This window comes from Chelonia mydas, chromosome 9 (assembly GCF_015237465.2).
Source record: "Chelonia mydas isolate rCheMyd1 chromosome 9, rCheMyd1.pri.v2, whole genome shotgun sequence".
NCBI lineage: Eukaryota > Metazoa > Chordata > Testudines > Cheloniidae > Chelonia > Chelonia mydas.
In genome coordinates this window covers 48,542,253-48,564,350 of record NC_057855.1, presented here as the reverse complement: position 1 = coordinate 48,564,350, position 22,098 = coordinate 48,542,253, and the positions used below count along the sequence as shown (strand labels likewise).

The 22,098-nt window shown below is 43.2% G+C and overlaps 1 protein-coding gene across 5 annotated transcripts in view; it reads right to left on the bottom strand.

Annotated features, from left to right (window-relative positions):
• The window catches only part of VPS8 (VPS8 subunit of CORVET complex), a 231,790-nt gene that overhangs the window by 68,020 nt on the left and 141,672 nt on the right, over nucleotides 1–22,098 (bottom strand). For all 5 annotated transcript variants that reach the window (XM_007052610.4, XM_037909562.2, XM_043523177.1 and 2 more), the window contains 6 exons: nucleotides 21,222–21,268; nucleotides 18,085–18,226; nucleotides 16,506–16,595; nucleotides 14,796–14,838; nucleotides 13,115–13,218; nucleotides 1,550–1,631 (listed from right to left, as the gene is read on the bottom strand). In XM_007052610.4, the coding sequence (XP_007052672.2) occupies nucleotides 1,550–1,631; nucleotides 13,115–13,218; nucleotides 14,796–14,838; nucleotides 16,506–16,595; nucleotides 18,085–18,226; nucleotides 21,222–21,268 (508 nt within the window). The remainder of the gene's footprint in view (nucleotides 1–1,549; nucleotides 1,632–13,114; nucleotides 13,219–14,795; nucleotides 14,839–16,505; nucleotides 16,596–18,084; nucleotides 18,227–21,221; nucleotides 21,269–22,098) is intronic.

Sequence of the window (22,098 nt, the reverse complement as noted above, 5' to 3'; positions counted from 1 at the left end):
TGATGAACCAGCAAAACCCTATCCACTCATTGCACAAAGAGATCGTGACCTGCTGTTAGAGGAAACAGTCACTGCATTGCACTAGGACCGCAGTATTTACTGCACCAATGGGTTGTGGAGACTGATGGGGAAAAGGAAGGAGAAAATGGAGGCAAGGAAGAACTATCAGATGATCCCAGAGGTCCATGACTTTCCCAAAAGCCTCAGTACAGAGTTAACACAGGGAGCTGCTATTGCGCGCACAGAGGCAAGAGACTGGAGCTGTGATGCAGTTACCAAACCTAACCAGGGAAGCTGTGCAGGTAATAAGAATTTTGACTCATGCGCTCCCTTTATAGTCGTGGATGGTTGGAGTCAGCCCAGCGGTTTGTTCCAGACTAGTGGACTGAATGTGTATGAGGCAGATAGGAGGGAGGCAGTATGGTCTAGCAGGTGAGGACTGGACTAGCAGTCAGGAGACCTAGGTTCTAGTCTATTTAGCCGCTAACCTAATCTGACTCTGGACAAATCACTTCCCCTCTCTGGGGCTCTGTTCCCCTCCCACCTTTGTCTGTTTATCTATTTAGACTGTCAGCTCTTCAGGGCAGCGATTGTTTATACAACACCCAGCATAAAGGAGCATCACGATGCTACCATCATAGAAATAAGACAATAGCATGAGAAAATTCTTAAGTTTGGGAAGGCAATAGTGTATTATCTATCTACGGAAAGGGGATGGAGGCAGACAGAATAGGGTTAATTTTTAAGGCAACAAATGGAAATGTTTAATTTGATTTCTTCTTCTTCTTCTTCTGGCATTGGGCAGCAGAAATACCTACGGTATCAACTGTTAACACACAAATGACAAACACCCAGTTACAAATAATGGGCATGCCCTTCCTTGCTTGTGTTTTTGTGTCAGATTTGCTGCGTGTGGCATCTAACTGTTGCACAGCCAAGTTTTCTGTATAAATTCACTTCAATTTATCTGAAAGTACCTACAGGAACTCCTAGTGCATGCGCATCACTTGCATGCACACAGAATAACTATGGTGGATCAGTATCCAGAGAATGAATTGGAAAGACCCCAAATCTACCCCCAATGGAAAGCCTAAGAAACTTACAGGACTTGAAGCAAAACTGACCTATACTGGTCCAAAGAAAATAGTTGCAGAGTCATTTAAAGCAACAGGTTCTTAACTCAGATGCCTCAGCTAATTGCAACTTCCACTGAGTCACACGAGGAGGCAAGTAGTCTAAGTAGCCAGGACCAGATGATTTAGGACTTTACAGGTCAAATAAACAACTTACATTGTACTTGAAAGGCAATTAGGGACCAGGGCAGACAGTAACACAGGCGTAATGTGCTCCTGGTAAAAAGTGCTACTTCACAGCTGGAATAGAGTAACTGCATTTTTCACACAGGCGTACACCCTAGCTTTGTTTTGGAATCGTACACTAGTTCAGTGACAATGCTTACTTCCTCATGTTTGGTCAGGAGAAAAGGAGAAAAAAGACTGAGGTCACATTTTCAGTGGTATCTGGCGCCACAAGGTGCCAACAAACTTACGTTCAGAATACTGACACAACACTGTTGAACTGGATAGCTTCTGTGGTGACATCATAGCCTCCAGGAGGGGAAACCAGAGTGCCTAGAATAATTAAGTGCACAATAAATCCTACAATTCTGGCAAAAATAAGTGATTACTGGGGCTATCAAGCAATTAAAGAAGGTAATCGCGATTAATGGCATTGTTAAACAACAGAATACCATTTATTTTAAATATTTTTGGATGTTTACTACATTTTCAAATATATTAATTTCAATTACAACACAGAATACAAAGTGTACAGTGCTCACTTTATATTTTTGATTACAAATTTGCACTGTAAAAAACAAAAAAATTGTATTTTTCAATTCACCTCATATAAGTACTGTAGTGCAATCTCTTTATCATGAAAGTTGAACTTACAAATATAGAATTATGTACAAAAAAACTGCATTCAAAAATAAAAATGTAAATCTTTAGAGCCTGTAAGTCCACTCAGTCCTACTTCATGGTCAGCCAATCACTCAGACAAACAAGGCTGGTTACAATTTGCAGGAGATAATGCTGCCCACTTCTTGTTTACAACGTCACCTGAAAGTGAGAACAGGTGTTCGCATGGCACTTTTGTAGCCAGCATTGCAAGATATTTATGTGCCAGGTGTGCTAAAAATTCATATGTCCCTTCATGCTTCAACCATCATTCCAGAGGACATGCTTCCGTGCTGATGATGGGTTCTGCTTGATAACGATCCAAAGCAGTGCGGACAGATTCATGTTCATTTTCATCACCTGAATCCGATGCCGCCAGCAGAAGATTCATTTTCTTTTTTGGTGGTTTGGGTTCCATAGTTTCCACATCAGAGTGTTGCTCTTTCAAGACGTCTAAAAGCATGCTCCACACCTCGTCCTTCTCAGATTTTGGATGGAACTTCAGATTCTTAAACCTTGGGTCAACTGCTGTAGCTATTTTTAGAAATCTCACATCGATACCTTCTTTACATTTTGTCAAATCTGCTGTGGAAGTGTTCTTAAAACGAACATGTGCTAGGTCATCATCTGAGACTGCTATAACACGAAATATATGCAGAATGTAGATAAAATAGAGCAGGAGACATACAATTCTCCCCATAAGGAGTATAGTCACAAATTTAATTGATGCATTTTTTTTTAAACAAGAATCAGCGGCATGGAAGCATGTCCTCTGGAATGGTGGCCAAAGCATGGAAGGGGCATACGAACATTTAGCATATCTGGTATGTAAATACCTTGCAACACCAGTTACAAAAGTGCCATGCGAATGCCTGTTCTCACTTTCAGGTGACATTGTAAATAAGAAGCAGGCGGCAGTATCTTCCGTCAATGTAAACAAACTTGCTTGTCTTAGCGATTGGCAGAATAAAAAGTAGGACTGAGTGGACTTGTAGGCTCTAAAGTTTTACACTGTTGTGTTTTTGAGTCCAGTTATGAAACCAAAATAAATAAATAAATCTGCATTTGTAAGTTACATTTTCACTATAAAGAGAAAAGGTATAAAAGGTATATAAAAAGGTGTTTTTAATTTATACCGGGGGGGAGGGGTCGCACTCAGAGGCTTGCTATGTGAAAGAGGTCACCAGTACAAAAGTTTGAGAACCACTGAGTAAGAGAATGTAAGAGCCAGTATTGCTCAACTCTCACTTGCTCCAAATGTTAGGCATATAGCAACACAAGCATTGCATCTGCAGTTACTGTATGATAGATGTTCTCTAACACATGGCAGTGTACAATAATACACAACATGTATCTTTTCTCGGATGTTTATTACAGAGTACAACTTTAGGCATTTAATTAAGTAACTAATCCTCACTCTTATTCATTTGACACAGTATGCCTGGAAGCTTTAGTAATTTTGTGCAATGCCCAAGAAATGGCCACTTGAGCAAACACGTGGAAGTTTCAGCTATTTGGCAGAATGACTAATGCATACAGTGGTCACTATTAAAGGCAGCATTTGCCAGCAGTTACCACAGTCTTTCTCCAGACTTCAGAGAGATATGTAGTGATTGAATAGTGGCAGTGGGCAAATGCTGACTCTTAAATGTACTCTACTGTAGACAGAATGGCCAGTTCACCCCTGCACTGAAGTGCAGTCTCCTCTGAGGTGACACATGATAGCTGTTTAGCACCCAGAGCACCACCATAACACTAAGACAAGAAAGAAAAAATACTATATCAAATTAACACTACTGGGGGAATTTATGTAAGCAGAAAGTAATTACATGCTTTTTAAGTGGAATTTGTCCAGGTCACATAAAATATATAGCTCTGTTGGAACTTTCCTGAACTGCCAGAAAAGCACCAGTCTTCAATGAGCTCCCTGCAGAATTCCTTGCTGCCCCCACTATAGACACAAGAATTCTTTGGGAGCCCCTTACTCAGTTTCCTACTTTAAAAAAAAAAGCTAGGCTTGTGTGTCTACCAAGGAAGAGGGATAACAGCCAAGCTCTTGAGAACGTTTTTTCATCCACAGATGTCAATGGAATACAAGTATCATCCCAATATTACAGATGGGGAAACGGAGGCTCAGAGAGATTAAGGGATTTGCTAAAAGTCAAAAGTCACAGAGTAAGTTAGTGGCACACTTGGGAAAAGATCACAGGACTCTTGATTCCCAGCCCAATGCTTTATCCACTGAACCACTCTGCCTCTGCAGAACCGGAGTTTTTGAGTTTAGACACAAAAAGTTACTTACCTTGTAACTGGTGTTCTTTGAGATGCGTGGTCCCTAAGTGTGGGACTCCACTGTGGGATGCGCATGCTCCATAAGCCAGAGAGTGGAGAATTTTTGCAAGCAGTGTCCACTGATCTGTGCCTGTGTCCCTATTCTCCTTGTGCTCTGCACAGAGGGCATAAGGGGCAGGGCAGACTGCCTGCCTGTTCAGTTCCTTCTCTACTGCAAATCTTGGCCAAAATCCAAAGCAGAGGGAAAGGAGGGCAGGTAGTGGAATACAGATAAGGACCACACATGTTGAAGAAGAAATGGTTACTCACCCTGTGCAGTAACTATGGTTCTTCGAGATGTGTTCCCCCATGGGTGCTTCACTCTAGATGGGCCTGCACCCCCTGTGCCTTTGATCGGAGATTTCTCATAGCAGCATCTGGCCCGTGCACGGGTGTTACTCAGTCTCGTGCACTGTGCCATTGTTATATAGCATTGCACGGACGAACCACCCTCAGTTCCTTCTCTCTCATGAAGCCCTATAGCAGAGAGCTCTGAAGCAGAAGGCAAGGAGGGTGGGTAATAGAGCACCAATGGGCACATACATCTTGAAGAACCATGTGTCTTTTTCCAGGGATGGTATTGTTGATGCCAATGTAACCATACAGAATTTTAGTTTGTAAATAAAAAAGTTGAGTGGTTGCGGGTTGAAAATGGGTCTTCATCCTCCTTACTTTTTGGGAACTAGGAAATATTTTCAACAGAAATCTTTTCCCTGATGTTGAAGAGGTACCCACTCTGTTGCTCCCCACTGAATGAGAGATTTTTCCTCCTGGAGAAGGATCTCTGAGAGAGTGGTCCCTGGAAAGGGACAGGGAAGAAAAACTTAATGTTATAGCCCGAATGGATGATATCCAGCCCCCATTTGTCTGTTGTGGGGAAAAGAGTGCTAGCTGGCCGCCAAAGGAGATCTGGGGATTGGGTAGGGGTGGCCTCAACCGTGGTTTTCAACCCCAAACCTATCTTTCGGCCGGGAGGTGAGATTGGGTCCATGTGGAAGGTGCTCGGTATGGTGGCTTTTGCACCCTCTGCTCTGTCTTTTGTAAGGTGGTTCCTGCGCTGATGGTAAAATGGTTGAGGCATAGGCCTCAATTTGTATGGTCACTTAAGGTATTTCCTCTTCATGCCTGGTGTATATATACACCAAGGGAGCAGAGGGGAGCCCTGGAATCCTTTAGTGAGTGCAAAGACTCATCTGTCTTTTCATTGAAAAAGGTTGATCCTGAAGTGTAAGTACTCTACGGTGTTCTTGATCTCTCTGGGAAAATCTGAAAAGTGTAGCCACGATTCCTGGTGCATCACAATGGCAGTTGCCATTGATCTTGACGCGGCATCAGCGGCATCAATTTCAGATTGCAATGAAGTTCTGGCCACCAGCTTGCCTGCATCAACAAGGGCCTAAAAGTAAGCGCTGTCCTGCTAGAACAACTTGTCCTTAAAATCCATGAACTCTGAATAATTCAGAAAATTGTAGTTGGCCAATCTGATAGATATTCTAAACTGGAAGCTAGCAGATGTAAAGACCTTCCTCCCCAGAAGGTCCGGGCATTTGGCCTGCTTATAGGTGGGTGTTGCTGTCTAGATCTCTCTGTGGCAGCCTGAACAAGAAGTATATCAAAACTCCACTTCCTTAGCCAGGGCAAAGCATTGCTTCTCTGCCCTCTTGGGGGTAGTTGTGCATGTTGCCAGTGTGCTCTCCAGCTAGATTCTGTGGGTTGCAGCTTACACTGCGAGTCCTGGACCTTCTCTAAGGAGATTTGGAGCTCTACCAACATCAGTGCTTAATTTGTAATGAAGGAGGTGCTGGGCTCAAGCAATTTTTTTTACTTCCATAACTGTCACAGCAAGCCCAGGGGTGCAGGCTCTATGAACTGCCAAGCCTAGAGGTGTAGGTGCTCAGCCCTGGCAAGCCCCTGCACAAATTAAGCACTGACCTCCACCCTTTGTAGCAACTACTGGAACCGCTTGTGGTCATTCAGAAGGGAATGAGAAATTGGAGTGACTGGTACTTCAGGAGATGAAGATACCCTTGGTACTGGTGGAACCATCTCATAGTCTTCCCCTTCTATAGGATCAGGAGGAAGTTGTAGTTGCTCTCTTGAATAGAACAAACATGGTATGACTCCCTGTTAGATTGCACAGACCTTGGGTATTGTGCATATGGTCCCTGGCTCCAACAGAGCCAGTGGGAAGGGTTGAAGGTGGGTTGTGGAGGTCGTCAAGGCCTGGGGTACTCTGGTCATGAAGGGGGTATCCTAGTTTGGATAAGGCAGGCTGGTTCCAGGAAGCTCTTCATTTTCTGTCTGGATTTATCTCCCTTGGTGGAGACAATGATGGTTTCTCCAGTATATCTGATTCCCCCAACAAGAAGGTCCAATCCAGCTTGATCAGCGGTGCCATTATGGGACCTACCACTAGTTTTGAGAGCCCTGATAAGCCATCCCTTCAAGCCGCCAACTTCAATATCAACCTTTTATCTATTGAGACTTTTTTCTTAGAAGCTGTCATGGCCACCAAGCAAGCATTTGAGCTGACAGCCTTTTTCATAGAGGAACCTTACTGCATGTTCCACAAAGACAAGGTGGTGCTCAGGGCACCAGAATCCTCTTTTACTAAAGTAAATCCCTCCTTCCACACTTCCAAAGAGGTGATGTGCTTCCTTTGTTCAGTCCAAAACCACAACATCCAACTGACAAGTTGTGTCAAAAAGCAACAAGAAACTATCTCAAGCGTACAGAATTCACAAGAAGATTGGGCTTCTTATTAGTGTCCTTTCACCTGAGACGCCAGGAACTCAGATTCCAAGTCCCGCGTCACTAGGTGGATTAGACTCTGTATCACAGAGGCCTACAAACGATCAGACGCTCCTATCCCAGAATCTGTTGTCCCTTTGTTGGGGGGACATGTGTGAGGATGGAGAGAGAAAGAAGAGTCTCTGTCTGAAGGCCGATCTGTATTCTCTCCTGAGGGCACAGAGGAGAATGGAGAGACTGTTTGGATTTTGCTGCATTGTCAGCCACCACCTTTTGCAGCTTTTCTCCAAAAATGAAGAAGCCTGTAAACTCAGCCAAGCATAGGACCTGCTTAGAGTGAGTATCCACCTTCAGAGTCAGAGTCATAGGTGGCACCTGGCCACTGAGCTGGAAGCTATGGCTCAGGCTGAGAAAATCGTTGTATCCATTGAGACACCATTTCTTAAAGTAGAGCCAAAGTCAGGGTGAACTCTGTACTTAATGGCTTTGAGATCTTCCAGACAGGAGAGAGATGCTCCTGCAAAGCAGGTGGCTGCCAGGGACACTTGGAGGGTGGCAGAGGCGGCTACAAAGCTTTTTTTGGGAGTGGCTTCCATCCTTCTATCTGTGGGTTCCTTAGGACAGAGGTCCCCTGCTGCCCCCAAGGGAACAGCCATATCCCTGGTAAGAGATAGAATCACAGAACTGGAAGGTTCCTCAAGAGATCATCTAGTCCAGTCCCCTGCATTCAAGGCAGGACTAAGTATTGTCTACACCATCCCTGACAGGTCTTTATCCAAGCTGCTCTTAAAAATACCCAATGATGGAGATTCCACAACCTCCCTAGGCAATTTATTCTAGTGTTTAACCACTCTGACAGTTAGGAAGTTTTTCCTAATGTCCAACCTAAACCTCCCTTGCTGCAATTTAAACCCATTGCTTCTTGTCCCATCCTCAGAGGTTAAGAAAAACAATTTTTCTCCCTCCTCCTTGTAACAACCTTTTATATACTTGAAAACTTATGTCCCCTCTCAGTCTTCTCAAGACTAAACAAACCCAATTTTTTCAATCATCCCTCATAGGTCATGTTTTCTAAACGTTTAATCATTTTTGTTGCTCTTCTCTGGACTTTCTCCAATTTGTCCACATCTTTCCTGAAATGTGGCACCCAGAACTAGACATACTAGACATACCAGCTGAGGCCCAATCAGTGCAGAGTGGAGCGGAAGAATTACTCTACGTGTCTTGCTTACAATACTCCTGTTAATGCATCCCGGAATGATGTTGGCTTTTTTTCTCCCCCCCCCCCCCCCCAATAGCGTTACACTGTTGACTCATATTTAGCATATGACCCCCAGATCCCTTTCCACAGTACTCTTTCCTAGGCAGTCACTTCCCATTTTGTATGTGTGCAACTGATTGTTCCTTCCTACTTTGCATTTGTCCTTATTGAATTTCATCCTATTTACCTCAGACCATTTCTCCAGTTTGTTCATATCATTTTGAATTTTAATCCTCTCCTCCAAAGCACTTGCAACCTCTCCCAGCTTGGTATCATCCGCAAATTTTATAAGTGTACTCTCTATGCCATTATCTAAATCATTGATGAAGATATTGAACAGAACCGTACCCAGAACCAATCCTTGCGGGACCCCACTCATTATGTCCTTCCAGAATGAGTGTGAAGCACTGATAACTACTCTCTGGGAACAATTTTCCAACCAGTTATGCACCCACCTTATAGTAGCTCCATCTAAGTTGTATTTCCCTAGTTTGTTCATGAGAAGGTCATGCGAGACAGTATCAAAAGCCTTACTAAAGTCAAGATATACCACATCTACCGCTTCCCCCCCCATCCACAAGGCTTGTTACCCTGTCAGAGAAAGCTATCAGGTTCGTTTGACATGATCTGTTCTTGACAAATCCATGTTGACTGTTATTTATCACCTTATTTTCTTCTAGGTGTTTGCAAATTGATTGCTTAATTATTTGCTCGATCATCATTCCGGGTACAGAAGTTATGCTGACTGGTCTGTAATTCCCCGGATTGTCCTTATTTCCCTTTTTATAGATGGGCACTATATTTGCCCTTTTCCAGTCTTTTGGAATGTCTCCCGTCTTCAATGACTTTTCAGAGATAATTGCTAATGGCTCAGATATCTCCTTAGTCAGCTCCTTAAGTATTCTAGGATGCATTTCATCAGGCCCTGGTGATTTGAAGGCATCTAACTTGTCTCAGTAATTTTTGACTTGTTCTTTCCCTATTTTAGACTCTGATCCTGCTTCATTTTCACTGGCATTCACTGTGCTAGATGGCCAATCGCCACCCACCTTCTTGGTGAAAACCGAAAGAAAGAAGTCATTAAGCACCTCTGCCATTTCCATATTTTCTGTTATTGTCTTTCCCCTCTCATTGAGTAATGGGCCTACTCTGTCCTTGGTCTTCCTCTTGCTTCTAATGTATTTGTAGAATGTTTTCTTGCTTCCTTTTAGGTCCCAAGGGAGTTTGATCTTGTTTTGTGCCTTGGCTTTTCTAATTTTGTCCCTACATATTTGTGTTATTTGTTTATATTCATCCTCTGTAATTTGACCAAGTTTCCACTTTTTGTAGGACTCTTTTTTGAGTTTTAGATCATTGAAGATCTTCTGGTTAAGCCAGGGTGGTCTCTTGGCTTACTTCCTATCTTTCCTATGCAGTGGGATAGTTTGCTCTTGTGCCCTTAATAATGTCTCTTTGAAAAACTGCCAACTGTCTTCAATTGTTTTACCCCCCTTAGACTTGCTTCCCATGGAATTTTACCAACCAACTCCCTGAGTTTGCTAAAGTCCGCCTTCTTTAAATCCATTGTCTTCATTGTGCTGTTCTCCCTCCTACCATTTCTTAGAACAGAGGTGGGCAAACTACAGCTCATGGGACCATCCTGCCCGGCCCCTGAGCTCCTGGTCCGGGAGACTCGCCCCCGCCCCTCCCCTGTAGCCTCAGCTCACTGTGCCGCCGGCACAGTGCTCTGGGCGGCAGGGCTGCAAGCTCCTGGGGCAGCGCAGCTGCAGAGCTGTGGCCTGACCCAGTGCTCTGCACGGCACGGTTGCCTGTCCTGGTGCAGCCGCACCGCCAGCCACCAGTGCTCCAGGCAGCGTGGTAAGGGGGCAGGGAGTGGGGGAGTTCAGGGGGTGGTCAGGGTGTGGATAGGGGTCAGGGCAGTCAGAGGGCGGGGAACAGGGTGTTGAATGGGAGCAAGGGTCCCGGGGGGGGAAGTCAGGAAGGAGAGGAGGGGTTGGATGGGGCGGCGGAGGGCAGTTAAGGGCGGTGGGTCCGGGGGTGGTCAGGGAGAAGGGATGGTTGGATGGGGCAAGAGTCCCGGGGGGCAGTCAGGAAGGAGAGGGGAGGTTGGATGGGGTAGGGGGTCCGGGAGTGGTCAGGGGACAGAGAGCAGGGGGGGTGGATAGGGCAGGAGTTCTGGGGGGGCCATCAGGGGGCGAGAAGCAGGGGGGAGTCAGATATGGGGCGGGGGCCGGGCCATGCCTAGATGTTTGGGGAGGTACCGCCTCCCCTAACTGGCCTTCCATACAATTTCAGAAACCTTATGCGGCCCTCAGGCCAAAAAGTTTGCCCGCCCCTGCCTTAGAATCATGAATGCTACCATTTCATGATCGCTTTCACCCAAATTGCCTTCCACTTTCAAATTCTCAACCAGTTCCTCCCTATTTGACAAAATCAAATCTAGAACAGCCTCCTCCGCTAGTAACTTTTTCCACCTTCTGAAATAAAAAATTGTCTCCAATACATTCCAAGAACTTATTGGATAATCTGTGCCCTGCTCTGTTATTTTCCCAACAGATGTCTGAGTAGCTGAAGTCCCCCATCACCACCAAGTCCTGTGCTTTGGATGATTTTGTTAGTTGTTTAAAAAAGCCTCATCCACCTCTTCTTCCTGGTTTGGTGGTTTTTAGTAGACCCCCTACCATGACATCACCCTTGTTTTTTACCCCTTTTATCCTTAGGGAGAGACTTTCATCAAGTCTGTCTCTTATTTCTATCTCATCCTCAGTCCAAGTGTATACATTTTTAATATATAAGGCAACACTTCCTTTCTGCGGCAGCGGTTTCTGAGCAATAGAGCCCTTTGGTTCTTGAATATTACAGAACCTGAGGTCACTCGTTAATATATTTTCCCTTTTTAGGCTTGTTCCATTCACCCCTAATCACTTCCTCAGAGGAGAAGCAAAGGGGAATTGCTGCCTGAGCGGAAAAAATTTACTGAGGCTTAATCTCAGGTTTCAGAGCCAGACAGCTCACCTTCCTCAGTGGAGGAGGAGGAAGAGGGGTCTGAGGAGTTGTATCTCCTCTATTTTTTGGTACTTTTTCTTTCCCCTTTTAGCCTTTTTTAGTTTTTAACTTGTTTTGTGCCCTTTAGGAGCCTTGATGCAGCTTTGGTAAGCCCTCTTGTGACTAGCCTTGCTTTGGATCTGCAGTTGTTTCGACTAGTCTCTCAGAATGCTCCCCACTGGGTCCCATTCAAGGGGAAGGGGGGAAACTCATTGTCAGAGTCCTCCTGGTTGGCTGGGGGGGGGGGGGGGGAAGGGGGCTGGTGAGAAGCCCTGCCTCTTTTCCCATGGTGCGCAGGACCCACTTTAAGACTTGGAGGGGGACGACTTGTGGCCACACAAGCCTGTTCTGCAGCGGTCCCCTAGGACTTTCCCCCTCAGTTGAGTGGTCAGGGTCCTCTACCCTTTTGGAGCCTCTCCCTGCTCTACACTGGAGTTCTCAGTCCAGGTTTCCCCCGTTGGAGTCACAGCAGCTCTGGTAGGTAATGGACTCCTCCTGCTTGTCAGACTCATAGCCCTGGGACCTAACAGAGCTAGGGACAGAAGACTGGATGAAGGCTGGGCACAACTCAGCACCTTCCAAGTCTAGGAAAGCAGTCTCAAATACAGAGCACCGTTTGTATTTGACCTGATACTTTCTTGGCTGTTGTACCATGCCTGTAAGGGGTAGTGGAGCTGGCAGGGACATGCTGCAGTGGAGGCTCAGGAAGGGTTAAAACCCTGAAGGGTTAACCAACCCCAAGAGGAGGAGGAGGAGGAATACTGAGGAGGGAGAACACTGCTCCCTGTGCCCAAAAAACTGGGCCGAAAAGTTAAAATAGGAAGAGGAAGGGCAGGAGAAAAAAGCCTCCACTGTCTGGCAGCAAGCAGGAGTGGTCAGACTATGTGGTGCCAAAACACTGATCTGCAGCTGTGAGCTGCAGAGAGAGGAGAGCAGCCCATATCTCCAGGACTGTGGGAGACATTGGGCTGGAGAAAGGTAGGAAGTGCTATAGTGATATATACAGTCTAGATTCCCGGTTTAGAAGCCAAATCGTCACTTAAACATTATTTGTTGATTATCACAGCAAGACTTTTAAAGCACAGACCTCTTTTAATTCCTCTGTTATAAAGGGGGCTTTTTAGGTACTCCACCTCCCTCTACATATCAGGCCTTACCATTACTCCAATAGTTACCCTAAGATATGCTCTACAGCAAAGATGACTATGTGTCAGGACCTAGCCTTTTCTACTTTCTCAAAGGGTGTGTTCTCAGCAGAATATTACATCTCGTTTCACCACAGACACTCTCCTATATACATGGAAAATCATCAGGCTCCAGGGATATGGCTCTGAAGATTTCTCATGAACACCACTCTCTGATCACAGAATCACCAGAGCAACAGCCCCACTTCCTTGTAGGAGGTAAGCCAAAGGCCTTTTGAATTCCAGTTTCTGGATAACTTGCAGTACACACAATGGCCCAGCTTTGCAGAACCATGGTTCCACCTACATGTAAGTTGAGATTTGTGCATACAGGTGCCACAAAACATGCCCAAATCGTGACTTGCAGGTATGCACTGGGCACTGAGCATGGAGAAATCAGGCACATGCAAAAGTAGGTGCATGGATGTGAAGCAAATATGTATAATTACAGGAATCTACCAAATCACAGGTGCACAGGTCCAACTGAACAAAAGACCAACTTAATGGATACTGAAAATGGAACTCTTCCTTCCACATTTGCATAGTACTACATGCCCTAGTAATAGTGCCTTTTATCCCCTTACCTCTCGCTGCTGCTGGTTTAAACTATGTGAATTCCTCTGGCAAAGTGCAATTGTTTTCACTAAGGTATCTTCAATATCCTTTAATAAGTGGAGTTCTGTTGATTCTAGGTTAATGAAAAACAAAGATTACAACATGGTTCAGATAGTTTACCATGCCATTACTGCTAAATCATTCCAAAAAATAAAACCATGCTGCTCATCTAATAATCTCTTCCCTGTATCACAAACAACTGTTATGAAGACAGGCTCTGACCCTTTTTTTGGATTCAGCTCTATAGCAGAATAAACTGTGCTTTGCAAAATGCTTTATGCAACCACATCTGAGTTTTGGCTTAGATATGCCTTGACATTGACTAAAAACATCACATTTTTATTTGATGTTATTGAGTCCTGGGGCTCATGAACAGAGAGCGTAGTAGGAACCACACTATGTTTCCTGCCAATGTAGCAGAGTTGCTTCCTTTGGGTTATTTGCCTAGTTTTCGGTAATGGTAAAAACTAACACAAAGTGCTGTGAGGCTGTAATATTTGTTTGCTGCAGAAGCAACTGGGAAATTTCTTCATTTCATTACAGTATGTTTCCTGACAAAGAGCATGCCCACAGTGAGGTACACAGAGTAGCAGGTTTCAAAAAACAGAAACTGCTACATCAGACCACTGATCGATCCAGTCTAGTTGTGGCCTACTTCCAAGAGTGGCCAATACCAATCACTTCAGGGAAAAAAAAATGTTAAAAACCTCACCCTGGAAAATCATCACATAACCTGTTCAAAAGGGAAGCTTCTTTCTATACCCTGACAAGTTAATGGTTGGCTTATTCCTGAAACAGGAGAGAGGTAATATCATATTTGTCCTATCTAATATAACTACAGATGATGTCATCCATATACATGTCTGATGGCTTTTTACTCCTAGTAAGCTCTTGGCCTGAACTATATCGTGTGGCAATGAACTGTACAGGCTAATTCTGCTTTGTGTAAAAAGACTAAATTTAAAAGGAAACCAGTATGTGTAAAATGCTGAATGTATTTGCTAGCTTCTTCACCATACACACTGCTAAGTGCAAATGCATCAAACCACTAAGTTGTGACATGATTGTAGTTTCTCATAAAAGTTTTACTTTGGATTCCAGCATCAGCCATATTCTCTCTAGAGAGGAACGCACTTAGCTCTTCACGACCGCTTTATTAGGGACTGAGGGACTTTTTGGTAGTCCATAACTCCGGGATACATAATGTAGTCTTTTTCTCATTGTTTCTTCAACCAAGAAGACTCTCAATCTGTAAGATGAAAGGATCACTATGTGGAAGATTTCTCTGTCCCTGGAATCCTGAAATGGGATCAGTTACTGCCAGATGTTTCTCATTTTCAAGGACAAAAGTCATTAGCTGTTAGATCTTCCTGTTGTGAAATTAGAATCATGAGATAAATTTCTGGCAGGTCACCACAGTGCCAATCATGACCACAAGGGATCACAGAGCAGCAACTGAACTGTGACAATCCATTGAGGCTCTTGTGAGTTAAAAATCTGAGAATCGCTGGATGGTGAAAGTTCACTTGAATTGCTATGATAGCTAAGTTAGCATTTTAAATTCTAGCACTTCTATTTCAGAGAACACACATCTCATGGGAAAACTGAAGGTAAAATAGTTTTTAATTAAAATCAAAACCAACAGCTTACCTTCAATTTCACATGTAAGCATCAGCAACTTGCTTCGTAGTTGCTAAAACAAATCAAAATATATCTTAGACCATTAAAGTCACAGGGTTTATACAAAGGGCACTTTGCTACCTCAGCACAACTACTGCAGTGCATGGACCCTCCCTCATATGTGGGGAACAATCTGCAAGTTAAACTTTGACTAAGATAATCAAAATCAAGTCTCAATCTGTTACAAAGACAACATTCAAAATGTAAAGCAAATTTAAACCAATGCAGAGATGTCTGCTGAGTCTGCAGACAGCCTGGAACATAGTTCTGACAAAAGCTAACTGCTGTTGTAATAACTAGACCTACCAATTTACCGTAATTGTGAATTCAACTGTCAAAAGTGAGTGAAAGCTCATAAAACATCACAATAATCTATAACAATAAATGTTGATGGGTAAAAGGGCAAAAGGGAGACAAAAAGACTATGTGAGTTAGAACAAAAAGGCCTTCTGCTGTAATTCAGGAATTGTTTTCAGATCATGCCTGGTAAATAAGAGAAGTGTGGGGCCTGAAACCAATGAACACAAACTGGCGTATCAGAATTAGGCCTAACTGGTGAACAAAATAATAAGGGGATGAGCTATTCCAGCTATCAATCCCTTTTGGGTCCTAAAAAGAGACCACTGGCTGACCGAAAGATGAGAGCAGGAGAAGGTGTGAGCTTCACCATCCTGGGTGCCACCCCCAGTGTCTCCTGGGACCCTGGACCTTCTTCATCCTAATTCTGAGAGATGTCCTAACCAGACTGGGCCACAGAGAGGGACTCAGGTGACATCACCACCTCCACCTCTACCCGATCCTGCTAAATCCCGAGCACTGCCTGGAAATGTGAGATTCTGCCTTCCCTCCCTTCCCCAATCTGTCATTTTCCCTCCCTACCCTATTTATTTCTATTCTTACACCTCTCTCCTTTTTCTGTATATTTTGCATCCTGTGACCAGAAAAAGACAGCTAAGTGAAATGCCCTAAACAGTCCAAGTTTGCCAGGTCTCAGAGTGGTTGTTCAAATCATATGCTGTGCCTGTATTTCTCCAGCAGTGAGGCTGCAAGTGAGAGCTGACACCAGAGATAGACGCTGCATTTGTTAACTTTGCTGTTCTTTTTTTCGCCCTTCTTGTGTGTTTTCTCTTGTTTCGTCTTCTAGAAAACAGGACTGGACTTAAACAAACAAACAACAAAACAGCTCCAGCCCATCAACTAACTTTTTCTCTTTTCCCCAGAAAGGACAGTTACCACCTAAAAGGCTGTCAAATAAGGAGTTTTTTCCTTCAAGAGACTCTCTAAAGGGAAAGGGAAGTTGTTAAAATGAAAGCCTCACTTAACTCTTTACATTTCAAATGCTTAAACTGTTTCTCTCTTTTCTGTATCTTTAATAAAAGGTTAAAAAGGACACTTAATGTGTTTGCCATGATACTAAGCAGGCTGAGATCTCTGTATATCAAACACTGAACCTTGTTTACAACTGTTTAATTAATGTTGGACAGTTTCAGAGTCCCATTACCACCTCTGACTCTTTGGGCACTTTATGCCATCTAAATTAATACAATACTGCCCTCATTCATCTCAGCAGAACAACACTGAAAACTAAATGACATTTTAGTGTCAACACAACCTATCTCACTGCTGATCATTTCAGCAGAAGTGTTCAGCTTTGGAATACAGGACATCAGTTTACTATACCTCAAGCATTACTAGGAAGGCACCATGAACATCTCCTTTCTTCTCCAGCAGGTAGGAGGAAGCTTCATGGAGCAGGTGTTTCTGGGTAATCTGGGCAAAAAAAATAGTCTATTTTAAAGTATCTGCTATTTCTGTTGTTAGATAGAATGGAGTGATTGCATTGGTCAGAGTGGACTTCACATTTCCTGTGCATCCATGTGCTCATGATCCTGGATATTCCCCGTCTGAGGCACACAGACATTTTCACATGAGATGGAGTGTCTTCATTCCTAATCTCACACTATAACTATTAAAAAGGGAATTCCAAGCTTAAATAGAAACGAACAAAAATCAAAATCAAGGAAAGATTATGAGCCATAATAATCAAATACAGGAGAATAAGAATCTCTATAAGCTGTAAAGTACCGGAAGTGCTGCCTACAGAAGTATTAGTCTCTTATGGTTTCAAGCACCTTCCAACACTTTTACCAGCCACAAAAATAGAGAGCTCTATTCCCATAACCTAGTTACATGTAAAAGAAAAACACCACATACTGCCATTAGAATGTGAATGTTTGTATGTTTATATATGAAACAGACTGCAATCTGATTGTATTGGCTTGAAAGATATTCCCTAAAACAAACACTTTACACAGGATCTAACCCAGGGGTGGGCAAACTACGGCTTGCACCAGGCAGCTCAGCCATGCTCTGGTGCCTGCGGATGGGGTAGTGTGCAGACGCTGCCTGGTTGCGCCTCCACATAGGAGCCGGAGAAGGGACATGCCACTGCTTCCGGGAGCTGCTTGAGGTAAGCATCGCTCGGAGCCTGCACCCACTGAGCCTCTCCCCACACCCCAACCCTCTGCCCCAGCCCTGATCCCCTTCCCACTCTCCAAACCCCTTGATCCCAGCCAAGAGCAACTTCCTGCACCCCAAACCTCTCATCCCGAACCCCACCCCAGAGTCTGCACCCCTTCCTGCACCCCTGCCCCAGGACTGATCCCCCTCCCCCCCTCCAAACCCCTTCGTCCCAGCCCAGAGCACACTCCTACACCCCAAACTCCTCCTCCCCAGCTCCACCCCAGAGCCCGCACCCCAACCCCAATTTTGTGAGCATGCATGGCCCGCCATACAATTTCTATTCCCCAATGTGGCCCTCGGGCCAAAACGTTTGCCCACACCTGATCTAACCAAATGACAGAAGAAAAGATTCCATTCTGAAGACTTAGATCCTCTCCTCAATGAGCTGAGAACTGAATTTGGAAATTAGTAAGTTAAGTTTTAAAAAGAGCAGCAGCTAAACTGCTCTCTGGCACCACACAGGCATCATCATGAATAGGATCAAAGCATGTTAGAATCAGATTTTACAGCATTTCCCAATTCTTCTTTATTTCTTAACCATGTGAGAATAACAATTAAGAACTGGGCTAATAGAATTGTGACCTAGACTGGAGCATAGCTCTGTTTGTCCTGTCCATGCTGACTGCCTAAACCATGACAGAAACTCATTTGATAGGAACTGCATTTAACTAAGTTTAAACACCTTTACTAAAATCTGACTGAATGTGGATGAGCAGTCACGGTGTACCAGCCTTACCTGAATGGTCTCTTCCAGTCTGTAGAACTCCAGAACCTGCAGTGTCTCTAAAACATGGTCAGGATTGTAGTGACACAACAACTCAATGAACTGTTCAGTGACACAGGGAGATATCTGTAGCATGTCCTGATTGATACCTTCCCTGGAACACAGACAGGAATTTTAATTGCTATTGTATCTCATTCAAGCAGTAGACATGTTAGATAAAGTAAAAGGCTGCATGTAGCAGACAAAACACAGGTTACAAACCCAGAACTAAACCTGAAGAACGGCTGCCCTCTATAATGGCTCCCCTACAGAACAATGTCAAATTCAAGAGCTCGGTACTTCCCAAGAAGTTCTGTGGTTTGAGTCCAGGATACCTAAAAGGTCACCTGAAGCTTTAAAGGGAACGGGTATCCCCAGCAACCTTCCCACAGATCTCTGGGCCAGAGGCTAGCTGCACACACCAAGCCATGATTAGCTGATTAATCTGTTAAGACTGCCAAACCACTATTAACACAGCATGTAAATATATTCCAGCCCCTCTGCCTCAGCATGGGGGTGAGGGGTGGACTAGGTGACATCTCAAGGTCTCTTCCAGCCTTACATTTCTATGATTTTATAATTGTGTCCTAAATTTAGATATAAATTTGTTCATGCTTCTCAGCTCTTTGTTCTGGTAAAAACAACAGGCACAGCAGGTACATCACCCAAACACACACCACAAATGAATGGATTTCATTGCACTTGTTTGCAATGGAAACACTGTCTTTCCTGGGAATTGATCAGGAAATGGAAATGAAAATGTAATAAAAGCTTTGATAAGAGAACTGTAGAAATATACACTTCTCTCTATTTACCATCATTGCTTATCAGTCATGGACACAAGGGCACTGGGTTTTAAATTTCCCATGGCAATTTCTATTAACCCCCACGCCCCTAATTTAAAATAAAACTCTCGCTAAATTAAATCGGCCAGATTAATCTCCGACGTATTTCCCGTAACTTCAGTGTAGTTACATTAGGGGAATGAATCTAGTCTCATGTGCTGCCATGAAAACATTTGTATTTGAGACATTAAACTTATTTGTTCCTTTAGGAATCTCTGTTTTAATAAAACCTCTGCCTGAAAGAGGATATAAACATTCATATGGATTGGAGAAAGACAGATGTTTTTGAATGGCCTTGAATCATGGTTCTTCCTTCTGACATGCTACAAAGATTGGACATTTAAAAAAAATGGTTTTAATAAGCTGATGTAGATATTCTTTGACTGTTCAGCAGCCATGAAATTAAGTTATAACCTTGCAGATCAGGCCTTTTGAAGTAAATAAACCAAATCAATTTACAAACTACTGTGAAAAAAAGTTTTCATATTTCATAAAGTGCAAACGAATTATATTGCTAAAGCTCATTTTGAAGTATATCCCCATTACACACACACACACACAAATCCACAGCACTGCCAACACAACATAATCAGTATAAGCTTGTGTGTTATGAATAATAAACTACTCCAATAATCTAAGATCTCTTCAGAGAGAATTTCTTAAGAATAGGACAGGTCAGGGGAATATTGTCAATAAAGAAACTGAATTCTTGGGCTTCCACCTCCTTCGCTCTGTAGTGATAGTTGCAAAAATAAGTTCACTGGGCTCATTTAAATTCTATTAAGGATCATTCTTCTGCACATAGAATCCCACTTATGTTTTCCTTATTGGTCATTATGGCATGTGCAATCAATCCATTATACGCATTTAATTCTATTATTTTGGACCTCCAGCAATACTGCTGAAGCCCTGAGAGAATTAAATGGACTTTATCCATATTTACAGCCATGTTGTACAAAATGTGAACACTGCAGGAATTCAGGTAGTGCAAAGAGGCAGGGTCTGTGGCCTGACTGTGGCTTGTTGAATGTCAGTCCTGTACAGGAAGTAGAGAGATTTTGTACAATCAGATTCAAAAGTTGATATTATGCTTTTAAGAGTGACTTCCTGTTGATGGTTTGAACACACAGTGTAATGTATGTGCTTATGATCAGACTAAGAGGGAAGTGGCCACTTCCTAACTATTTCAGGGCTAAATTGGATGAGTTTATTACCTGGAGATTTATGAAACCTATTGCTGTTGACAAGAAAAATATTGAAGTCCAGTGCAATTTCTCCTTTCTTTGGGGCTCATTTATCACAATAATCTGATGGTGATACTGTTGCACAAACACAGGCAAATTCAAAATCCAGATGGCAGTAACTCCTGTTTATCAATATGCAAGCCAAACATCTGGAGCACACAGACACTCATACTGAAAATTTATGAACTGAGAATTATCACTGTACAGGATTGTGTGTTCAGTTCTGGGCATCTCAATAAAGTAACTGACAAATTTGTGGATTCTTAGAGAACAACAGCAGAAGCTTAGACTGCTGGTAATCAGAAGAGAAAAACAGGCAAAGCAAGTTTTCAGAAACGGAATTTTGTCCCTATGCTCATTTCACCCCCTTTCCTATGGAATCACTTTTGTAACTGCACAATACAGTTTAATGCAGGGAGAGACTCCTACCATGGACATCTCAATTGATAATCACTCCCCAACTGGCCCTACCCCTTTAAGAAGCCACACTCAGGCCTTTCTGGGCTAGGCTCACCAGCATGAGGTTAGCGTATAGCAATCCCAATGTAAAAACCCAGTCACAGAGAGCAGAAGTATCTTTTATGTATCAAGTGTATCTATCTTGACTGGCCCTGTCACTCGCAGACTAGTCTCCTGTGGTTTGCAGAGACTTTAGCTCCTATCTCAAGGAGAATAACTTTGTCCTCAGAATAGACAGCCTTTTATAGCAGCAGCTACAGTGGAGCTCAGCTAATCAATTTCTTGCCTCTCTTTGGATCTGTATTAGCTCCTTCTCTGCCTTCATGATGCAAGTATCTGCAAACGTTTGTGTAATGTGAAAAATCACAAAATCTTAAAGACCTGGGATGGAAAAGCCTTGTTAGCTCATCTGGATCATTCCCATGTCAAGGCAGAATTGTACCCTACAATGTTTTATGGTCATGTGTGTATTTATGCATTTATACATGTGTTTACAGCAGTGTACTTTAACTAAAGAGTTATGATTTTGAGCAGAAAGTTATAAACTATCCAATTTACATACCTTGGGTCAAGGAGACTTCTCAAAAATTGGAAAAGCAAGAATTGGTCCTGAATAGTGGGGAAAACAAAAAAGAATTAATATTTTAATATAATAATCTGGTGTTGAGTTGTCTGAAGTTATACCCATTGAAAGAAATATTATTCACTCTTATGGGACTGATGCTCATGAAGAGTCTGGCCAGAGCCGCTGCCTTGAGGAAATCTCCTAAACCAGTTTCACTTGGTATAATTCCTCCTAGCCTAACGGTTGTTTTTTGGATTGTAAAAGGACTACATGATCGTTATGAACAAGTGCTAGCCATCCGGTCTTAGAAACCCTGCAGCTGTGCTGTCAAGTGAAGCAACCTGAGCTTCATAGATAGATACATTTTAAGGCCAAAAGAGATTATGATCTAGTAGTCTGACCTTCACAGGCTACAGAATTTTACCCAGTGATTCCCACAACTAAAACCGTAACTTGTGGCTGAACTAGAGCATCTTTGGAAAGTCATTCATCTTTAGTTAAGAACTTGTGATGGAGAATTTACGACATCGCTTGGCAATCTATTTCAATGGTTAACTACCTTCACTGTAAAAAAAAACTCTCTCTTATTTCAGTTTGAATTTGTCTAGCTTCAACTTCCTCCTCTTTGGATTGCACTATGTCTTTGTCTGCTAGATTAAAGAGCTCTCCATTGTTAGATACCTTTTTCCTGGATAGGTAATTACAGACCATCAACTCTGAACCTTCTCTTAGATAAGAGAAATCGACTGGACTCCTTAAGTTTTTCACCATAAGACTCCTTTCCAGACTTTAAATCACTCTTGCAGCTCTCAATTTTTAACATCTTTTTAGAAACCAAGACACCAGCTCTGAACACAGTATTCCAGCAGTGGTC